The sequence below is a fragment of the Stenella coeruleoalba genome (assembly GCF_951394435.1).
Source record: "Stenella coeruleoalba genome assembly, chromosome: 10".
NCBI classification, from domain to species: domain Eukaryota; kingdom Metazoa; phylum Chordata; class Mammalia; order Artiodactyla; family Delphinidae; genus Stenella; species Stenella coeruleoalba.
This window is the reverse complement of record NC_137156.1, coordinates 99,389,460-99,409,346: the sequence shown is the minus strand read 5'-3', so window position 1 is coordinate 99,409,346 and position 19,887 is coordinate 99,389,460. Positions and strand designations below refer to the sequence as shown.

General features: G+C 55.2%; 1 protein-coding gene across 4 annotated transcripts in view; it reads left to right on the top strand.

Annotated features, from left to right (window-relative positions):
- Positions 1 to 19,885, top strand: part of VGLL4 (vestigial like family member 4) — a 159,232-nt gene extending 139,347 nt beyond the window's left edge. For 3 of the 4 annotated variants that reach the window (XM_079933872.1, XM_079933870.1, XM_079933871.1), the window contains 3 exons: positions 15,323 to 15,545; positions 19,021 to 19,141; positions 19,503 to 19,885. In XM_079933872.1, coding sequence (XP_079789998.1) covers positions 15,323 to 15,545; positions 19,021 to 19,141; positions 19,503 to 19,774 — 616 coding nt within the window. In that variant the 3' untranslated portion in view covers positions 19,775 to 19,885. Of the gene's footprint in view, positions 1 to 283; positions 383 to 15,322; positions 15,546 to 19,020; positions 19,142 to 19,502 lie in introns of all 4 variants that reach the window. The other variant, XM_079933873.1, reaches the window with a different exon arrangement.
- Positions 19,886 to 19,887: the final 2 nt, after the last annotated feature.

The window sequence follows — 19,887 nt, the reverse complement described above, 5'->3', positions numbered from 1 at the left end:
TCTGCTGGGCCTCGGTTTAGAGAGTTTTATAAAAGCCTGATGTTCTGGCAGACGGGGAGACAAAGAAAGAGGAAATGGCATGCTGTCCTCCTGACAGCGGATCTCTTTTCTCACGGACTGGGACCGTAACGATGCGTGTCGCCTTCTGGCAGGAAAGCCTCTGTGAACGAACCTCGGCCCGGCCCGGCCCCGAGCCTGGCCCTCGCGCGCGCGGGCGGCGGCCCTCACCTTGCCGCCTCCCCCGGCGGGGACTTTTATTCTGACGAGCCTCCCGCCCATCCAGTTTTGCGCCTGGACCGCCTGCCAAGTTTGGGAGGCCCAAGGCTTTCTTGTGGGAGGACGCTGGGCTGTCTTCATGCTCTTTGGCAATGATTAAAGTGAGGTTAGTACCAAAAACCCTTTCATTTTATTCCCTTATCCTTGCTTTTGCAAACCAGATGGCAACCCTGTATTTTCAGCTGTAATTAATTTAAACTCTGCGGCAGCAAGGCTGGGAGAGGCGGCAACTGCCTGTGCTCAGAAGGGCAGCAGTGACTTTCCTGCTCATCTCTCTTCCCTCACCAGGCGGCCCCTTGTCCCAATCAGATCCCCGTCGTATCCGGTTTCTTCTGAGAGGGGCCTGGAGAGAGAGGGCTCTTAAAGGGGCCGCAGCCCCGCCGCTGTGAGCCGAGGGGTTAACGCACATGGGTAGTTGTTGCCTTAATGGGGTGGAAGCAGCCAGGTTCCAGGTGACCGCTGACCTGCTGTTGCTGGGCCGGGCCATCACTTGACCCACTAAAGACAATGATGCATAGCTGGTGAGGCTGCAGTTTCGGGGAGGACGGGGTGCGTTTTCTTCCCACTCAGTTCAGCCGCCAGGATCGCTTCCAGAAGGGGGTACGTTTTACGTTTAACATTTATTCTGAAAGAAAATGACAAGGCAAATAAAAGCACTTGGGCACAATTGAAGTCTGGAGGTTCCGACCTCAGCTGCGTGACCACTGCCCTCCGTGGAGAGGGTGCTGGAGGCCCTCCTCTGTGAGTTGCTTTAGGGACCCACTGGAGAGGAGGCCCCTCCACAGGCCTCAGGACATGGGGCTCTTGTCCCATCTCCCGGGAACTTGCCACGTAACTCGTAACTCGGCGAGCAGCCTCCTCCCTCCTGGCCCTGAAAGGAAGCTGAGGTTCAGATGCAGACTGAGAGGTCCCCGGCCTGGGAGCCGGTGTCCAGGCGCCCTCACCTGTCCGCACAGCAGGCCATTGGAGGACCACACGTGCGGGGCAGCGAGGAGGGGCTGCAGACTGAGGCAGATCTGTTAACAATGACATGTGTGCGGGACACTCTGTAGACCTGTACGCTGATGTCACACAAATGGTAGCTCTTACTGTTCTTAACACTAGCCGTCCTTAGATGGCTCGAAGTCATTTCAAGGCCCATAGTGAGAAATGAGAACCGCAGGTGTGTAGGCTGTGAGTCTCCCAGTGCTCCCCGGCGCTGGCCACACCCCTGACTGCGTCCCGAGTGTGCGCCTGGAGCTGCAGGGCTGGCTGAGCTGGTGATGGGTGGCGTTTGTTTATTTACCTTTTGACGTCAAATGCTCACATTATTCTTCAGCATTTCTCTCATGAACCACTTGGACTGTGTTTACAGAGACTTGTGTTTGTGTTGTTGTTGTGAGCCAGACCTATCCTTTCGGAAGCCTATCATTTTTCTCTAGTAGAGAGGGCCACTGACTACCAATGATTTGTCAAAATGCCTAAGGAGAGAATTACACACAGAATTACCATAGGATCCAGCAAGTCCACACATGGGTATAGACCCACAAGAAGTGAAGGCAGGGACCTGAAACCGGTATCTGTACACCTGCCCATGTTCACAGCAGCATGATTCACGACAGCTGGAAGGTGGGAGCAACCCAGTGCCCATCAAGGAATGAATAGATCCATACCACGGAATATTATTCAGCCTTAAAAAAGGAACACGTGGTTCTGGCACCTGTCACCGCGTGGATGAACCTTGAAGACATTATGCAAAGTGAAATGTGCCAGTCCCAAAAGCACAAAGAGTCTGTGATTCTTCTTGAGTGAGTGTCACATGTGGAGCAGTGAAGAGAATGTGGTTGCCAGGTGATGAGGGAGGGAGAACCGGGAGTCCGTATTTAACGGGCACAGAGTTTCACTTCGGAAAGATGAAAAGTTTCTCCATGTGGGTTGTGGGATGGCTGCACGACAGTGGGAATGTGTTCAGTGCCTCTGAGCTGTGTATTTTCAAATGACTAAAATGGTAAATTTTATGTGTATTTTGCCACAGTTTTGAAAAAAGATTAAAAAACCTTCCAAAGACTAATGATTAACTTTGGTTCAATTGAATAAACAATACCGAATCCATTATGTGTTCAGCCTTTGTATTCCGTGGTCGGCTGGGATGAACAGTGTGTCAAGAGGGGGTAAGAACTTGAAGGACAGACGTTCAGCTCTCAGGATGTGGCATTTGGGGCCTCATGGTGGGGAGTGGCACTGTGAGGACTCTGGGGCATGGTCATTTTAATTTAAAGGGTGATTGGGAGTCACCATTGCCATTTGGTGTGGGAGGTCCTTGTGAAAAGGAAAGGAGTGCATCACTTGAGGTATTTGGGAATGGCAGTCCTGGATTCTCCAAAGACATTTTTAGAATCATCCACTCAGGAGTTTGCGGGGGAGATGCCATTTCTGTGTTGAACAGTCATGAGGTTCCCCTGGGTTCCTTTTCCAGGTCCCAGGTTTGGGATTAAGTATGATTTTAATAGCCAGATGTTAATGACGTTACAGTAAAACTAAGCAGACGCTATAGGGAAAGTGAGTTCTCAATTCTCTGAAGAGTTTGAAAATAAGAATATTTGTCAAGAAATGCATTTTTGTAACTTGGAAAATGAAGTAAGCCATCAGTATTGGTTTTTATGGATCCCTTGGGAACTTTGCTTCAAGAATAGAGATTGGTTGGTAATTTGCCTATCAGTTGCTAATACATTAGTAGCCTTTCTAAGCACCGGAGAGTCCTCGAAATAACCTTTAAGAAGTTCAGATCGCGTTCTTACCCTGTAATCTAAGTAAAGAGAAACAATGGCTTAGCTAACCTCTTCCTCTAGTTTTCGAAAAGATGGAGTTCAGCCCAGACCATACGGATTCTCAGAGGGAATTAATTCAGTACATAATGTGGTCTCAGATGCAAGGTTCTGAATAATGATAATTTTATTACTAATAATCATAACTAATAATTTAATAGTAACAGTAGTAACTATTTTAAAGGATATTTGGTAGATGCCTCAGAATCTTCTATTAAATGAACATTTAATCACTTTATATACTCAGTACTTAAATTCTCAAACTTTTTAGTATAGTTTTATAGTAACTTAATTCAGTAAGTAATTGAATTTTGCCTGCAGAGTTTCTGATGTCAGTCAGGCTAGGTGGGTGGTTTTAAAAGGAAAACTGGCTTTCTAATTTTTGTTTAGTGTAGAATGAATATGTTGAATTAGAGCTTATCCTCTATTGTCAAGAAGTCTGCAGCTCCAAAATATACAAACAGCTCATGCAGCTCTGTATCAAAAAAACCAAAACAACCCAATCAAAAAATGGGCAGCGCTTCCCTGGTGGCGCAGTGGTTGAGAGTCTGCCTGCTGATGCAGGTGACACGGGTTCGTGCCCCGGTCCAGGAGGATCCCACGTGCCGCGGAGCGGCTGGGCCCGTGAGCCATGGCCGCTGAGCCTGCGCGTCCGGAGCCTGTGCTCCGCAATGGGAGAGGCCACAACAGTGAGAGGCCTGCGTACCAAAAAAAAAAGGGCAGAAGATCTAAATAGACATTTCTCCAAAGAAGACATACAGACAGATGGCCAAAAAGCACATGAAAAGCTGCTCAACATCACTAATTATCAGAGAAATGCAAATCAAAACTACAGTGAGCTATCACCTCGCACCATTCAGAATGGCCATCATCAAAAAGTCTAAAACCAAATGCTGGAGAGGGTGTGGAAAAAAGCGAACCCTCCTACACTGTTGGTGGGAATGTAATTTGGTAACAGCCACTGCGGAAAACAAGATGGAGATTCCTTAAAAAACTAAAAATAGAACTACCATACGATCCAGCAATCCCCCTCCCGGGCATGGATCTGGAGAAAACCATAATTCAAAAGACACATGCACCCCAGTGTTGATTGCAGCACTGTTTACAATCGCCAGGATATGGAAGCAACCAAAATATCCATCGACGGATGAATGGATAAAGGAGACGTGGTGCATGTATACAATGGACTAAGCCATGAAAAAGGAACGAAATAACGCCGTTTGCAGCAACACGGATGGCCCTAGAGATGATGTCATACTAAGTGAAGTAAGTCGGAGAAAGACAAATATATGATATCGCTCATATGTGGAATCTAAGTTTTAAAAAATTGGTACCAATGAACTTATTTACAAAACAGAAACAGACTTACAGATATCGAAAACAAACTTATGCTTACCAAAGGGGAAACATGGGTGGGGGGAGGGATAAATCAGGAGCTTAGGATGAACACACACACACTAGTATGTATAAGATAGGTAACCAACAAGGACCTACTGTACGGCACAGGGAATGCTACTCAATATTCTGCGATAACCTATATATATGTTTAACTGAATCACTTTGCTGTATACCTGAAACTAACACAACATTGTAAATCAACTATACTGTGATCAAGTTAAAAAAAATAAAGAAGTCCACAGAATAATTTGGAACCGGTTACTGCCACCATCGGGGCTGGATGCTGGGAAGGTACTTGCATTCAGGTGTAGGAATGCGACTGTGTGGGTATGTGAAGGGCAGGAGGGAATTGCAGCAAACCAAAGAGCACAGGGAGGAAATGTGCTGCTCTGTCTTTGACAGGCATGCGCATGTGATGCCGACGTGTGCAGTAACTCATTTATCTCTCTCTTTGGCCAGTACAGGGTCACAAGTATAGCTGAATTAGGAGGATTTTAGGAGACTACACGTTACTATGCGACCAGGCTGCTGGCAGAACTGTTGTGTCTTGGGTCGTGCCGTTCCGGGTGGAGTCCCAGTTGACTACAGGTCTCAGAATCATCCTGATTTCCGTACTCTATTCTGTTGACCTTGGTTCTTATTAGACCTTCTGCGCTGACTTTTGGTTTAAAATGTGCTGTGTAAATTGAAGGGAGTTATCTTTTCTTGTGTGCTGTGTTCTTTAGATTTCCTCTGGAGTATTGTACATAGTTCTGGGTACCACACTTAAAGGTGGATGTCACTTTGGAGAGTGCTTGGAGGTGGGTGACAGGATGGTAAGGTGTTAGGATGGTGTGAGGGTCGTTGGGAGGGATTCTTGTTGGGTGAAGAGAATTCTGGGCATGGCAGGGCTGACACAGAAGCAGTTTTCCAGTGATTGGAAGAAGAAATAGACTTCGTTGAATTTTTCCGAAGAGCAGACCGTCAATCGAAGAATCGCACTGGAACGTCGATAGTAGGGGAGGGCCTTTCATTGAACCCTTCCAGGAGTCGAGTGAATTCCGTGGAGGGGGAGTAAACGAGCGCCCTACCCTGGGGGGGTGTGAGAAGCCGCCGCAGGGCGTCACGTGAGGACGCTGCTGTTCGCACCCCTCTCTGGGGTTCACAGCCGTCCCAGCACGAAGCTCTCTTCAGCTCTCTTCCTCTGAGTGGGACAAAGCTTCCACTCTCTTCAGTAAACAGTGTGTAATGTCTTCCAGCGATTTGCCACAGAATGTGGAGCAAAAGCTAAGAGTGAGCCTTCGGAACAGAATCGGAACTTGAATAGAATCAGAAAGTGGGCCGCCTCCCCCCCCCCCCCCCCCCCCCCCCGCCCCGAAGAAGGGAGCGGAAATGGCACTGGAGGTGTTTGCAGACCACTCCTTCCTGGTGGCCTTGCGGGGGCTGGGATTGGTTCTCCAGTGACCCTTGACCCAGATGCCGCCCTGGAGCTTCGTGGGTTCCTGTCTTACTCAGACCAGTTGGTGCTGCTTTTCCCTAAGAATCCGTTTGCTTTTCGGTCGGTTCATTCACGAATTAGATACTGTGTGTCGGGCACTGTTCTCCATGCTGACGCGCGGGGGCTTGGGAGCAGGGCGCTGGGCAGGAGGTCCGTGCCGCTCTGGGACTTCCCTGGTGGCGCAGTGGTTAAGAATCCGCCTGCCAATGCAGGGGACGTGGGCTTGAGCCCTGGTCCGGGAAGATCCCACATGCTGCGGAGCAACTAAGCCCGTGCGTCACAACTACTGAGCCTGCGCTCTCGAGCCCGCGAGCCACAGCTACTGAAGCCCGTGCACCTAGAGCCTGTGCTCCACAACAAGAGAAGCCACCGCAATGAGAAGCCCGCGCACCGCCAGGAAGAGTAGCTCCTCTTGCTGCAACTAGAGAAAGCCCGCACGCAACAACAAACACCCAATGCAGCCAAAAAAAATTAAAATATAAATAAATAAATTTATTAAAAAAAAAAGCCACTCTGGACCTTCTCTGTGGGCAGATCTCTTAGCGTCACCCCTTTCTCCCTCACCCAGCCATCCCAAGTGGTTGGATAGCCAAGCCGAGCAGTGCCGCAGTGATACCTCTGCTGCTGTGCAGCGGGACAGACGAGCTGCCCCAGGTTTGTGTGCGTTGCAGACACTGTAGCTGTTGTGCAGAAGGAGAGACATGATGTTTCTATCCCTCCTCTGGTGCAGGGACTTCGATGCCAAAAACAGAAGAGTGGTTGTATTATTTTTTTTTTATTTTTATATTTTGCGGTACGCGGGCCTCTCACTGTTGCGGCCTCTCCCGCTGCGGAGCACAGGCTCCGGACGCACAGGCCCAGCGGCCATGGCTCACGGGCCCAGCCGCTCCGCGGCACGTGGGATCTTCCCGGACCGGGGCACGAGCCCGTGTCCCCTGCATCGGCAGGCGGACTCCCAACCACTGCGCCACCAGGGAAGCCCTGTATTATTTTTTAATATCATTCATCAAGAGGCTACAGAATGACAAAAATGACTTACACATTTAGTAGCAGTAGGAATTTTAAATTAATTTGTATTTTATTAGTCTCAGCCACATCTCCACTCATTTGAAATGAGTGAGTGAACACGTGTGGCCGCGTGATCCGTTGAGTCCATAAGCAGAGCTCAGGCTGCACGTGGTCCCGTGCTGCGCCCGCCGTCCGCGGGTGGACGCCTGCCGCTCTCATGGCAGCCGTGGCCCACCCAGGATGGGGGAGGAGGGGCGAGGGGCTTTCCCCGTCGCGTTCTCAGGGTTGACCTCTTTTCTAAAACTTCAGTTTTTTCTCTCGTCTCAGCTAATGATGGAAAACATGCACAGACTGTCTTAGTCAAAGAAAACTAGTCTCTTATTTTCACAGAATTGAGCTGCTGGGAGAGGGGCTCCGGGTGGCGGTCTGACATCACGGGTCTCGCCCTCTCTGGGCAGCAGGTTGGGGAGCCCTGACTCCCCAGGCGAAGAAGGGCCGAGTGCTGGCCCTGTTCTCGGAGCGGAGCACAGCCTCTGGCTGCCTGGCCTCTGGACCACCGCGAGGAGAAGGGAAAGCAGAGGCCGAGCAGACGGGCAGGGACCCTCCCGCCAGGCCTGCCCCAGGATGACCAGGGAGGAAACCAAGACACGAGGGGAGCGGACCCAGCGCCTGCAGCCGCTGAGCCAGTGAGGAGCCTTAGCACGGGACAGACGGGCCTGCGCGGGGCCGTCACGTCCCGAAGTCACGTTCATAATAAAGATCCCAAGTCATCAAGAAGGACAGGAGTCAATTGTAGGCTGTTGCAGACGGGTTCTAACTACACCACCTTTAAAGTATCTTGTGTCGTAAGGCTTACACGGCGGTTGTTTAGAAGCTTTACAGAAGTGGCCGCCGTGGGCCCAGGTGACGGCTGTCGGGTGTCCTGGGTGCCCTGGGTCCCCACGCGGGTCTGCGCAGTGACTGTGCCCGAGGGCAGAGAGACCCACCGTCTGGGGGACAGAGCAGGGCAGGAGCAGCCACGAAACGTCCCCTGGGGCTGGTCCCCTGGAGGGTCCCCTGGAGGGTCCCCTGGGGCTGGCCCCCTGGAGGGTCCCCTGGGGCTGGTCCCCTGGAGGGTCCCCTGGGGCTGGCCCCCTGGAGGGTCCCCTAGGGCTGGTTTCCTGGAGGGCCCCCTGGAGGCCAGCGCAGCCGGGGCATCTCAGGGCTGGAGATTGTGGAGCCGTGGGCGGTGCTGTCTCAGTGCCGCTCGGTCTTGAGGGCGGCGACTGGAGACCCTTCACTCAGCTACAGAGGCAGAGTCCAGTGAGGATGGCTGAAGCCTTCCTCAGACACGCCTGTCCTCTCCCCTACCCAGAGCTGGTCACCCTCCCTCCAGCACCGAACAGCGTGCAGGAGTTGAGGCAGGAGGGGGAGGGCTGGCCTGATGGGAGCCCCCGTCCCGCCCCCGCCGGCCTGTGCCCTGGGCGCGCCTCTTCTCAGCTCCGTCTCCCTCCTCCTGCCCTGGGAAGGGTGCGGACACCCCCGAGGCTGGCACGGGCGTTGGGGAGAGAAGGCGGGCGTTGGACGCAGCTGGCCCGGGCCTTGGGGTTGGTTATCGACGGGCCCATCCGCGCAGGACTGAGGAGAAGGTCTGCTGGTTCGTTCACTCTCTGCCTGCAGTGGTCCTGAGCTGGACGGCCGGGAGGATGGCTTGGCCGATGAGGGTCTGCGGTCCTGCGCGTCGGGGTGGGCGGTGCCTTTTCCTGGCTTCCTGAATTGCACTTGGAGGAGCAGTCGGGGGGGCAGCTGGCTCTCCAGCTTCTCACCGGCAGGCCTGGCCTCACACACTTTGTCACCTCAGTGCTGATTAAATGTCCTCGTGATGACAGGCACGTGTGACAAGGACACCTCAGGTCCAGTGGGTCTTAGGGGCCTCTGAAAATGTCCAGACCAGGCTTCAAAAAAATGGGTGTCGGGGGGAAGAGATTAATTACAGGTAAAGCAGAATAAAACATGGATGTGGAGAATATCTAAAGAAGTAAAAGCATTGGGGGTAAAAGCCATGGAAACTGTATTAGTTTCTGGGGCTGCCATGACCAAGTGCCACAGACTGGGTGGCTTCAGCAGGAGAAATGTATTTCCTCCCAGTTACGGGGGCTGAAGTCTGAGACGGAGCTGAGGGCAGGGTTGCTTCTTCCGAGCGCTGTGAGGACCGCTTGTCCCAGGCCTCTCTCTCAGCTTCCGGTGGCCTCGGGCATTCCTTGGTTTATAGATTGCGTTCTCCCTACGTCTTCACATCTCACGTCGTCTTTTCTTGGTGCATGTCTGTCACTTGGTCCAACTTCCCCCTTTTAGAAGGACACCAGCCATTGGCTGAGGGCCCACCGTAATGCCCTCATCTTAATATGATTCTCTGTGAAGACAGAGGTACTGGGGTTGGGTCTTCAGCCTCCTTTGGGGGGCAGGGGACACAATTCAACCCATAACTGATAAAAGGTAATTGAAAGGAGAAAGTGGAGTGGCTAACAAATGTATGAAGAGGCCCTCAGTTGCGCTGGTGCCAGACGTGACTGAGGACGCCGTGGTGGGAGGAGTGCGGTGGACGCGGGGTCCTAAAGGGCTCCGGCAGCACCCGCTGGCCCTGAAGGCGGGGCGCCCTGCAGCCAGAAGCCTCCCCTCCGGAGATGCACCTGCGCGGCACCCAGGCACAGGAATGTCAACACCGTGGGACTGTTGATAACTAGGAAAACCCGACATGGCCAAATGCCTGTCGGGACAGCAGTGGATCAACAAGCTGGTGGATTCCTGTGAAGGAATCCTGTACGGCAGGTGACGAGCATGAATGAACCGGATCTCTAGACCAGACACACGTGAGGGGAAAAAGCCCGGCTGTTAAGTACATACAGTGATGGGAATGTACAATGTGCTGCTCTGCTTCCCAGATGCGTTCACAGGCGGGCAGAGGGCAAAGGCTCCGGGGGGAAGCATCTCCCAACATGGGCCAGCGGGTGCATCTAGGGATGAAGGAGGGGCAGGGCCTGGGGGCGTGAAGGAGGACCACGCTCTGCAGCTTTAATCCTTAGGAGGGAAGGAAAGATCTGAAGCGAATAGGATGGTGAGGTTTCCTCTGTCAGTTCTGGGTGGTGGGTACGTGGGTCTTTGTAGTTTTCTCTGCATCCCCCTCTTGAGACAGAAAGGAGCCAGTCAGATATAAATAGAACCCTGGCACTGTGTTAGTGTTGCAGCCTTAGGCAGGTTACTTATCTCCCTGCATCTCAGCGTGCACACCTGTGCGGTGGAGATGCTGACGCTGACGTTGCAGCACTGTGGTGGATTTAATAAGGTGAGGATGATAACTACCTTCAGTAAGTGGTAGTTGATGATAGTAAAGGTAACCCACGTAAGCAGTTTACTCGGAGGGATCCCCAGCCCGTAGTGCTCTCTCTCTCTGGGCAGGTTTTCTGAGGGCAGCCATTGCAATGGAGGTGCTTCTCCCTGGCACTGTAGGTCACACCTGTCATGGGACAGAGCCAGTGAGGAGTGTGTCGCTTAGTTCCAGGTAGTGGGTTTTTGAAATGTGAACTAGCAGAAACAGCGGGGGGAGGCATGTTACTCGGTTGGAAAGATGGGGCGGGGATGTCATCAGCCAACTGCACGGTCCTCCAAGCTCAGGTCGGGTTCCCTTGAACCTTGGATGCGGTAGGGCTGTGGCTTTTTTCTTGATTATTAAGTTACGTTAAGCGGTGGCAGGTGTCCTATACGACACAGTCTTCCCCCCAGTCAAAGGCAGAGACAGCTGCCCCCGAGTCACTGCCGAGCAGGACGTGCTGGGCACCGCAGCAGACAGTCCCTCTGTGCCTTTGGGATGCCCTGAATGCCAGTATTTCTCAGCTTTTTCCGGCCCATGACACACAGCTCACCATTTTGTACCAGGAGGGCACCTCTGCCTCGCCTCCCACCCCTTCCCCATGCCAACGCCTTCCCTCCACACCACACACCCTGGCGGCGCTGTCTTGCCCCGCCGCTTCCCGTCTGAAATTGGTACCTTGGAGTGACGAGACTGACCCAGGATGTCCTGGACACACCCACGCGCCCTCCCGCCTGGTTGGAAGGCAGTGAATTCTCCTGCTCACAAGGAGGAAGAGGGGGTGATGCGTGAGGTTTGGATGACCTGGGGGACACTTAGAAGCGGGGGAAGGGGAAACAGAAGATGGGGAAGGTAGTGAAAGGGAGAAACTATTTCACAGCTGTTTATGGCTGTTTAAATGCTCCCTAAATTCTGCATTTTTCAGAAAAAAAAGACTTTCCTGTTGGGAATTTCCTCTGAAATTGCCTTAATTCCCTTTCGTTCACCACAGAGCCTAACTGGACTCACACATGATGTGTGTACTTTAATAGTTCAGTTAGGGGCTTCCCTGGTGGCGCAGTGGTTAAGAATCCACCTGCCAGTGCAGGGGACATGGGTTCGACCCCTGGTCTGCGAAGATCCCACATGCCGCGGAGCAATTAAGCCTGTGCGCCACAACTACTGAGCCCGTGCACCACAACTTCTGAAGCCTGTGCGCACCTAGAGCCTGCGCACCGCAACGAAGAGTAGCCCCCGCTCGCCGCAGCTAGAGAAAGCCTGCGCACGGCGACGGAAGACCCAATGCAGCCAAAAATAAAATAAATTTTTAAAAAAGATAGTTCACTTAGTGAATGGTGGTTAAAACACCCGCTCTGTGCTCAGCCCCGTGCCTTGCAGGGTCGTCCCCTCACGCACATGCAGGTCCCCACCGTGCCCTCTGGTGCTCCAGTTTGGGGGGTCAGGGAGGGCCTCCTGGAAGCTGGGGATGGAGGGGTGGGTGATGCGGGGGCCTGCAGTGAGGATGGCTGAGCGGCTGGGTGTCTGGTTGCTGTCCCGCCTCCACCGCTCAGGCTAAGCGTTTATCGTCCTCATCTCCGGCCTCTTTTCTGTGAGACAGGGACGGGGCCATCTACTTGATCCACGTCACAGACCCAGCAACTCAGCAAGTAATGGCAGGGGAGAGACATTTTCTGGTTTTAATTTTTTTTAATGACTATTATTTTTAATTGTAGTGCATACAGTGTACCATTGTAGCCAGTTTTAAGTGTACAGTTCAACGGCATTAAGTATCTTCTCTGAGGAAGCTGTCTAAAATTAACGATGCTTTAACAACTTTATTGTGATTTGTGTTGGGCCGTGAAGGTGAAGGTTTGTTACCCATCCTGTAGGTTCCCAGAGGGCGGACGCTTGTGTGAGGGATGCAGAGGACAGGCAAGATGGGTGAGTCGGAGGCCGGGCTCGGTCTTTGCCGGGACCCTCGTGGGCCCTGCTCCCTCCTTCCTTGAACCTCCATATACACCTCACCCTCGTGCACAGTGGGTCTTGCCACAGACCTTCAGTCCCCTCCTGCCGTGGGTGTTCTGCATCCCATTGGCCGGGACACCCTGTCACCTCAGGGATGTTCCTGTATTACGGGAGCCTGGGCCCGCGCGGGGGACACGGGGGCCGGGTTGGGCCGAGGAGCCTACAGCATGGGGACCCCCGGGGCCCCAGAACATTTCCTCCAAAGCACTAAGTAAATAGCTTCATCCCCACATCCCTCCCCTGTGCTAAGAATTCAGACTCCCTTTGGTTTAGTGAATTGGTGTCAGGAGGTAAGGAATTTAGTCGAGGCCCGAGATTGTCAAGTAAGACCTTCCTGAGGGTTTCCTTCAGCTCTGAGCCCCGGCCGGCTGAAGGGCGGGAAAACCTCACGTTGACGACTGTGCGAGTGGATGCACTTTCCTCAGTTTCACTGCCTGGAGTTGAGTCTACTTTTCCCCAGACACTGGGGACATTGCTGGCTTCTCGCCTCAGGGCAGAGCGGCAGCACGTGGCACCCATTTCTCTGTGGAAACGCCCTCTCCAGGGTGAGGATGGGTCCCGGGAGGAGCCGTGCACCCCAAGCCTCCTGTCATCGGCTGCCCCTCTGCGTCCAGCCCCCCGCACGAGCCCTCTGGACTCTTTCCCGAGCAAACGTCGTCTTTAATGAGAACGGAGGCGCCGCGGGGCTCGCAGGCAGGAAGCGTGTGGTTTGGGTCCGGGAGCACATGACGCCCCGGGAAGCAGTGGAGCCCGGGGTATGAGTCACTGGGGGAAGGAAAACAACGTCTGTCTTCAAGCTCCGGGAACTGGGAAAACGAGCTGGAAATCTGAGTAATGTATAATTTTACTAAAATTAACCAGCGAGGTCTTCAGATGGTTTCTGGGTGTTTCAGTGTCTTTTCCGGTCCTTGATGCCTGCCGCGTCCTGCCTGCGGGGGCCCATTCTCCCGTTCGCTCCCCGCGGGTTGACTTGGGACAGTCCCCATCGTTCCTCGGGCCCCTGCTGCGCTGTGCAGCGTCGCGGTGCTGCGTGGTGCGGGGTGTGAGCACCGGCGCCCCCGGGCGACTCTCCAGCCTTCTGCCCGCTCCTCCGGCCCTGCACCCCTCCTGGTGCTGTGGTGGTCACGGGGGAGCTTGTCGCCCCTGCCCGTGGTCGTGAGCCCATGAGAAGGGCTGTGTCTTCCTCTCTGTAATCGTCAGAAAATAGGGGCTCAGTTAACATTAGTTGAATATCGTGGGGCCTGAACTGGACGGAGGCGCGTTCCAAGTGACGTGTCCGGTCCCTGAGTTTGCAGAGTTCATGAAGTGACCTCTAGAAACCTCATTTTGGGGGGTAGGTTCCCTGACACAATGACAAACCTCACTGTGTCAGGGAAGCAATTCACATAGCTCATCAAACACTGAATTTTAGTCAAATTTAGATGGAAACCTGATGCTGGAGATGACTGTGTGTGACAACGTAGTCTTTTCAGACACTGGTCACCTGTATATTCAGTAATAAGTACCCGTTCAGGGAAAAGCCAGGTTATCTTGGGTTTGAGGGGCCTGAAGCCCATCGAGCCAGACGTCCCCGTTCTGTGCCGTTCTGCAGGAACGTTCGGCGTTTGCGGTCACGACCGCGCAGCCCTTCACTGTAAAGGCCTGTAATGTCATCTGAATCATCACAGGAAGATGAAATCATGGACGGGCTGGTTGCAGAATTACTTTTTTTCTTTCCTTTTTTTGGTATTGTAATTCTTTGAAACTTGTCAGGATCCGTGTGGTGTGTATGGAACATCTCATCTACACTGTGACCAGAACATACTTTTCCGTGATTGTCTTCATGGGCTGCAAGTTTATTGTCTAATTGCTTCTAAGTCAGCTTGTATAGTCGACCAGCGAATAGTGCAGGGCTGGGGGGACACACCCATAAATTACATGCTGTGCCTTCCGCGGTTCGTTGCCCTGTAGTTGATGAACTGAGCTTACAGCTGATTTGGTTCCACTAATGTCCATTGATCTCTCCACCGTCACAGAAGTCATTACCACATTTTTAGTTAGAATACTTGCTCCTTTGTTATGAAAAAAAGACTGCTTTGGCAGCAGAGAACACAGCGGATTTAAGGGCTGAGACCTGAGGCACAAAGAACCCCTGGGCGGGGGTGAAACCTGGGCCGCGAGTTCCTGGGCTTCTACCGTGAGGCCCACCGCTACTGTGCGGAGTCATTCTCCCCGTTCTCAAAGAGACGCAGCGTGTGACCTTGCCCCTAGACGAGATCCATCAGGTTGCAGGCAGGGCCCTGCTACCGCCTCATCTGGGTCCCACTCGGCCCGCACCTGCCTGTGGTTGGACTTTCCTATGGCAGGGCCCTCCCACTGGCGCGCCAGGCTCTCCACGCTCCACACCAGCCTGATCGCCACACCGTGAGCCAAACACCACGGCTCGCGGGCCAGTAGCCTCGGCCAGTGAGGAGACTGCACTGGGTCTCGGTCCCCTCGTCTGGGGCGGGGGTGGTTACAGCCTCCCCTTCTCAGTGCTGTTGGGAAGACTGAATGAGCTGAGGCCAGTGGAGCCTTAGAACAGGACCCGGCAGGTAGGAGGCATGGGGTTCCTTTGGCATCATCACCACCTTCATCCTTCTGAAGGCAGATCCTGGTCCAACCAAGCCAGCCTGGAGCACACAGGTGAGATCTCTGGGCTCCGAGCGAGTGGAGTTTGTTGAAGAAGCGCTCAGCCAGACTGCCGAGCAGGGGGCTGCCGTCTCGTCTGGATGGAGCTATGGAGCTGACTCTGGACCCTGGGAAGGTGCTTCTCCCCAGCACCCACCTGGGTTAGCATCCTGGCCCCTCAGTTACTGGTAGGCTATTCGATCAGAGCCTCAGACGGTGGGGTGATGATTGTGTAATATTTACCCACACCAAAGTGAGGGATGAAATGATCAGTGTGAGTGTCTCACCGCGGTCGCCAGCCCCCTTGCCTCCCAGAAGCTGCCAGGTTTTCCTGTCTGAGCGTTCACTCCTCTTTTTCAGGAACAAGACGGCCAACGGGGACTGCCGGAAAGACCCCCGGGAACGGAGCCGCAGCCCCATTGAGCGAGCCGTGGCCCCCACTATGAGCCTGCACGGCAGCCACCTGTACACGTCCCTCCCCAGCCTCAGCATGGAGCAGCCCCTTGCACTGACCAAGAACAGCCTGGACGCTGGCAGGCCGGCCGGCCTCTCGCCCACCATGACCCCAGTGGAGCGGCAGCAGGTACGCCCTTGTCCAGCGCGGCTCGGCCGGTGGCCAGTAGTGGGTCCGGGGGCTTGGGGGATGGAGGGTGGGGTGCAAGGAAGGCAGTGACAGACGTGGGGAGTAACCCCACCCTCGGTTCTGTACTGAGGGTGGTTTTAATTCTGACCTGGGCCTGCCTAGGCCTCGCCCCTTGGGACTAATGGCTTCAGACAAGACAATGTCTTTGGGGCTTAGTTTCTTTGCACGAGACGGGGTTGGTCTAGACTAGCTGTGTTTCTAGCAGTCTTCCTTGGCAGCCGTGTTTAGGGATCAATGTAATAATCCTAATAGGAATCCTACGTCAACCCGTTACAGGGCCACACGGATGGAGTTAAATGCCAGGTTGCTTTGCTTTGGGCTGGAATCCTATGAAGTCAGTGGTCACAGTGGCTAGTAGCTCCTGCTGGTCAGAAACCTGTGATTGGCAGACAAAGATTTTTTTTTTTTTTTAGGAAATTAAGTTGTTACTTAATAAACACAGATTGCTTGGTAGGAAAAAAGGCTTTAAAAAATGGGGTTCCTGGGGGCTTCCCTGGTGGCGCAGTGGTTGAGAGTCCACCTGCCGATGCAGGGGACGTGGGTTCGTGCCCCAGTCCGGGAGGATCCCACATGCTGCGGAGCAGCTGGGCCCGTGAGGCATGGCCGCTGAGCCTGCGCGTCCGGAGCCTGTGCTCCGCAACGGGAGAGGCCACAACAGTGAGAGGCCCGCGTACCGCCAAAAAAAAAAAAAAAAAGTGGGGTTCCTAAGGGAAGAACTAATAAAAGGAGGCATTAGCCTTGAGGTTCAGAAACACTGCACGAACCCATGGCTTTTCTCTCTGAACCTTTGGGGCCTGTGACCTAATAGGTCCTCACTCAGTGTTTGCTTAAGACTCTTGGACGTGGACAGCGAGCAGAGGAGGTGGTGGGGCCGCCGGAGCCGGGCTCAGCCTCCAGGCCGCCGCTGTGTCCCTGGCCCGCGCCTGGGTCTGACCCAGTCTGTGACACCTGCTTGTGAGGGGCCCCGGGCGTTGGGCGAGGTTGCGCTGGTGCCTGTGGTTCCCAGTGAGGCTGATGGAGCCCAAAATCACAACCCTGTTTGTTTCCTTTGTTCTTTTAACAAAACTGCGTGGACACTTGCTTTGTGTAGGGAGTGTGTTAGAAACGGGTCAAGCTGGATGCGGGCGCTCACAGTTTTGAGTCTGGAGGAGACAGGGAGTCAAATAGCTCAAGTCTTAATGTATGAATTGGTGAGAACCGGGCTGAGTTAGCACGTAGTGAACACTCACCAGTGCTGCTGCGCCCCGGCGCTGGGAGGCCCTGCAGCTACAGGAAGGAAGGGAGTTATACTGGGAGGGCCCGGGGCGTCTCCCAGACCCAGGGTCGCGGGTACAGCCAGGCTCAGGAAGCAAGGGCCGGCTCTTGCCTGGGCGAGCAGATAGGAGGCAGGACCCTCCTTCCTCCCCGGGCCCCGTGCCTGTCTCTGCATCCTTTTCTCTCTCTGCTTCTGGATCACATGGCCAGCTCGGCGTGGCCGTCCCCCAGCTCCTGAGCTCAACTTGAATCTTCTCCTGAGTCGGCCTCGGTGGTTGAGCCGCAGCTGAGGCAGATCTCCAGCCTGACCACGGGGCGAGGTCACTTATGAACATGGCTGCACAGCCCCATCTCGAGGATGGAGAGCACGTCACTACGAGAGGGCTGGCGGGGAGATCACGGGCTCGGGGGTTTAAATAGGCCCTTCAAAAGGTGGGCTGCACACTGCAGGCTGTCCTTCAGGTGCGGCATGACCAGCACCTGCAGGGCAGGACTCCTGGGCGTGACCACGGGCCAGGCCCTCACATCCATCTCAGGCGATGCTCCACGCCCCTCAGGTACGAGTCTTCCCGTTTCATACTCAAAGAAATGGAAGCTTAGAGGGCTGAAGGTCCTGCCTACTGACTAGAGCTGGTTCACCCAGGTCCACCCGGCCTCAGAGCCATGTTCTCTCCTGTCTGCCATTGTCGTCCACACGGGGCGGTGTCACACCAACTCTCCTGGTGGCTCCATCCCATTGCTCACACGTGGAATTAATAAAGCCCCAGATTCTTGGTTCACGTGCTGCCGCTAAGCTGCATCTTCTTCCATCCTGGATGTGTGGAATTTCTTGTTAGACCCAAGCACATCCCCGCTCACCGGTGTGGGTACAGATCTTCATCACAGACGTGTTCTTATCATTCGTGTTCACTTCCCATCGCAGGAAGGTTTGATGTGCAGACTTCACGGTGGCTACTGATCCACCTCTTTACGGGAAAGGCCGGGGGTGGACAAGGCCCGATTCCCTTGTTGACACTGCCTTTGGGGTGACCCTTCAGCTAGGTCCTGCCAGCTGTCTTGTCGTCCGGGTTTTCAGGAGTTAAGTTTCCTGGCTGGAACCTAAGGGCGCTCAGTTGGTTCACAGATGTTTTCTGTCCGGGTCTGGGGATGCAGACACTCGCTGGTCCCTGCTCTGAAGTGTGTGTGGTCGGGGAGGCAGGTGCCTCTGGAAGGGCTGGTATACTGGCTGAATGTGGGGCGGGCAGGGGGAGGGTCATGCTTCACAGAGATGATATTTGAACAGGGTTTTAAAGGACGAGCGGAGTTTGCCAGGCAGACTCTGCGGTGGTTTCGGGGAAGGAGGGCGAGCGTGGGCAGGCGCATGGGGTGAGGGTGCTTTGTGTGTAACTCAGGCACTTGGATAGATTACTGCGTTTCTGTCTCCATCGTGACTTGCATGGTTGTAACAGAAACCGACTTGAGCTGGCTTGGCTTGAGAAAAACCAGGAGTATATTAGAAGGGTCCTGGGATGGCCCAGAGAAGCCGGGGGTTGGGGGGAGGGTTCCGAGGATACACTCTGAGAAGGGCAGGGCCAGGCGCTCTCCGGACCGTGACGGTAGGAGCCGTGGTCCCTTTACAGCCCCGACTCGGCGATGGTCTCATTTCAGATCCGAGAGTTGGGACAGGCCAGCTCCCAACAGCCAAGCCTCTGTCCCACGTCCCTCACCGATCCACACTGCCACTGCCTCACACTGAGGGTCACTGCTCAGACAAGGGAGAGCTTGGGAGGGGGCCGAGCGCACCCCCCCCCCCCAAGACTCTAGTTCACGGTGGGTTCGGGTCGTTGAGCGGTGTGGCCCCCGACGTGAAGCAGGAGGCGGCACCTGGGCTTGACTGGATCTGCTGTTGGGCCGGCAGGGCTCCAGGAGGGGCTCCCGCAGAGCGTGGGTACTGGTGAGGCCCCGCGCCGAGGCACCACTCCAACACCGAGGCTGCCGGCACTTGGTTCTCCAGGCGGGACGGGTGCCCGGCGTGGGGACTGAGGGGCGCCGGGGTGGCCGCCCGGCCTCGGAGCTGGGCGGGGATATGAGGATGGGGTCGCCACTTGGGGCGGGGGAGCAGAACCGCTGCTGCCGCCTGTGTGCCCGCGCCCGCACTGACGCCAGCCCCCTCCTTCCGCAGAACCGGCCCTCGGTGATCACGTGCGCCTCCGCCAGCGCCCGGAACTGCAACCTCTCCCACTGCCCCATCGCGCACAGCGGCTGCGCGGCCGGCCCGGCCAGCTACCGGAGGGCCCCGAGCTGTAAGTGCCCCGCTCAGACCACTGCAGGGGACTGAGGGCTCCTTCCGTGTCCTCTTGGTCCCAGGAGCGGCTGGCTTCTGGGCCCCTTTCTGAGGGAGGTCGACACCCTGTTCTTTTGAGCCCCGGTGCAGTGGCCTTGTGCTTGGCGGGGGGGGGGCCGGGGGAGCAGCACGTCGGCCCCGCCCTCCAGGTCCCACCTCTAGCGGGGCCCGCCGGCTGCAGCACGGGGGGGTCTGAACGCGTTCACGGCCCGGCGCAGCAGGCGTGCCGCCCCGTGGCAGGCTCAAAGAGGTGACCTGTGCGGGGGGGCCCCCCCGGTGTCCCCGGGTCCCAGCCCTGACCGCTGTCCTCCCCCCCGCAGCCGCCACCACCTGCGACCCCGTGGTGGAGGAGCATTTCCGCAGGAGCCTGGGCAAGAACTACAAGGAGCCCGAGCCGGCGCCCAACTCCGTGTCCATCACGGGCTCTGTGGACGACCACTTCGCCAAAGCCCTGGGCGACACATGGCTCCAGATCAAGGCGGCCAAGGACGGCGCGTCGAGCAGCCCCGAGTCGGCCTCTCGCAGGGGCCAGCCCGCCAGCCCCTCTGCCCACATGGTCAGCCACAGCCACTCCCCGTCTGTGGCCTCCTGAAGGGAGCACCGCCCTCCAACGCCACGTCCATCTGCATGGTTTGCCTGAGCTTCGAACAGTCAGTGCTTAAAAAATGGAAAAATGAAAAAAAAAAATCGTGGGGGTGGGGGGAG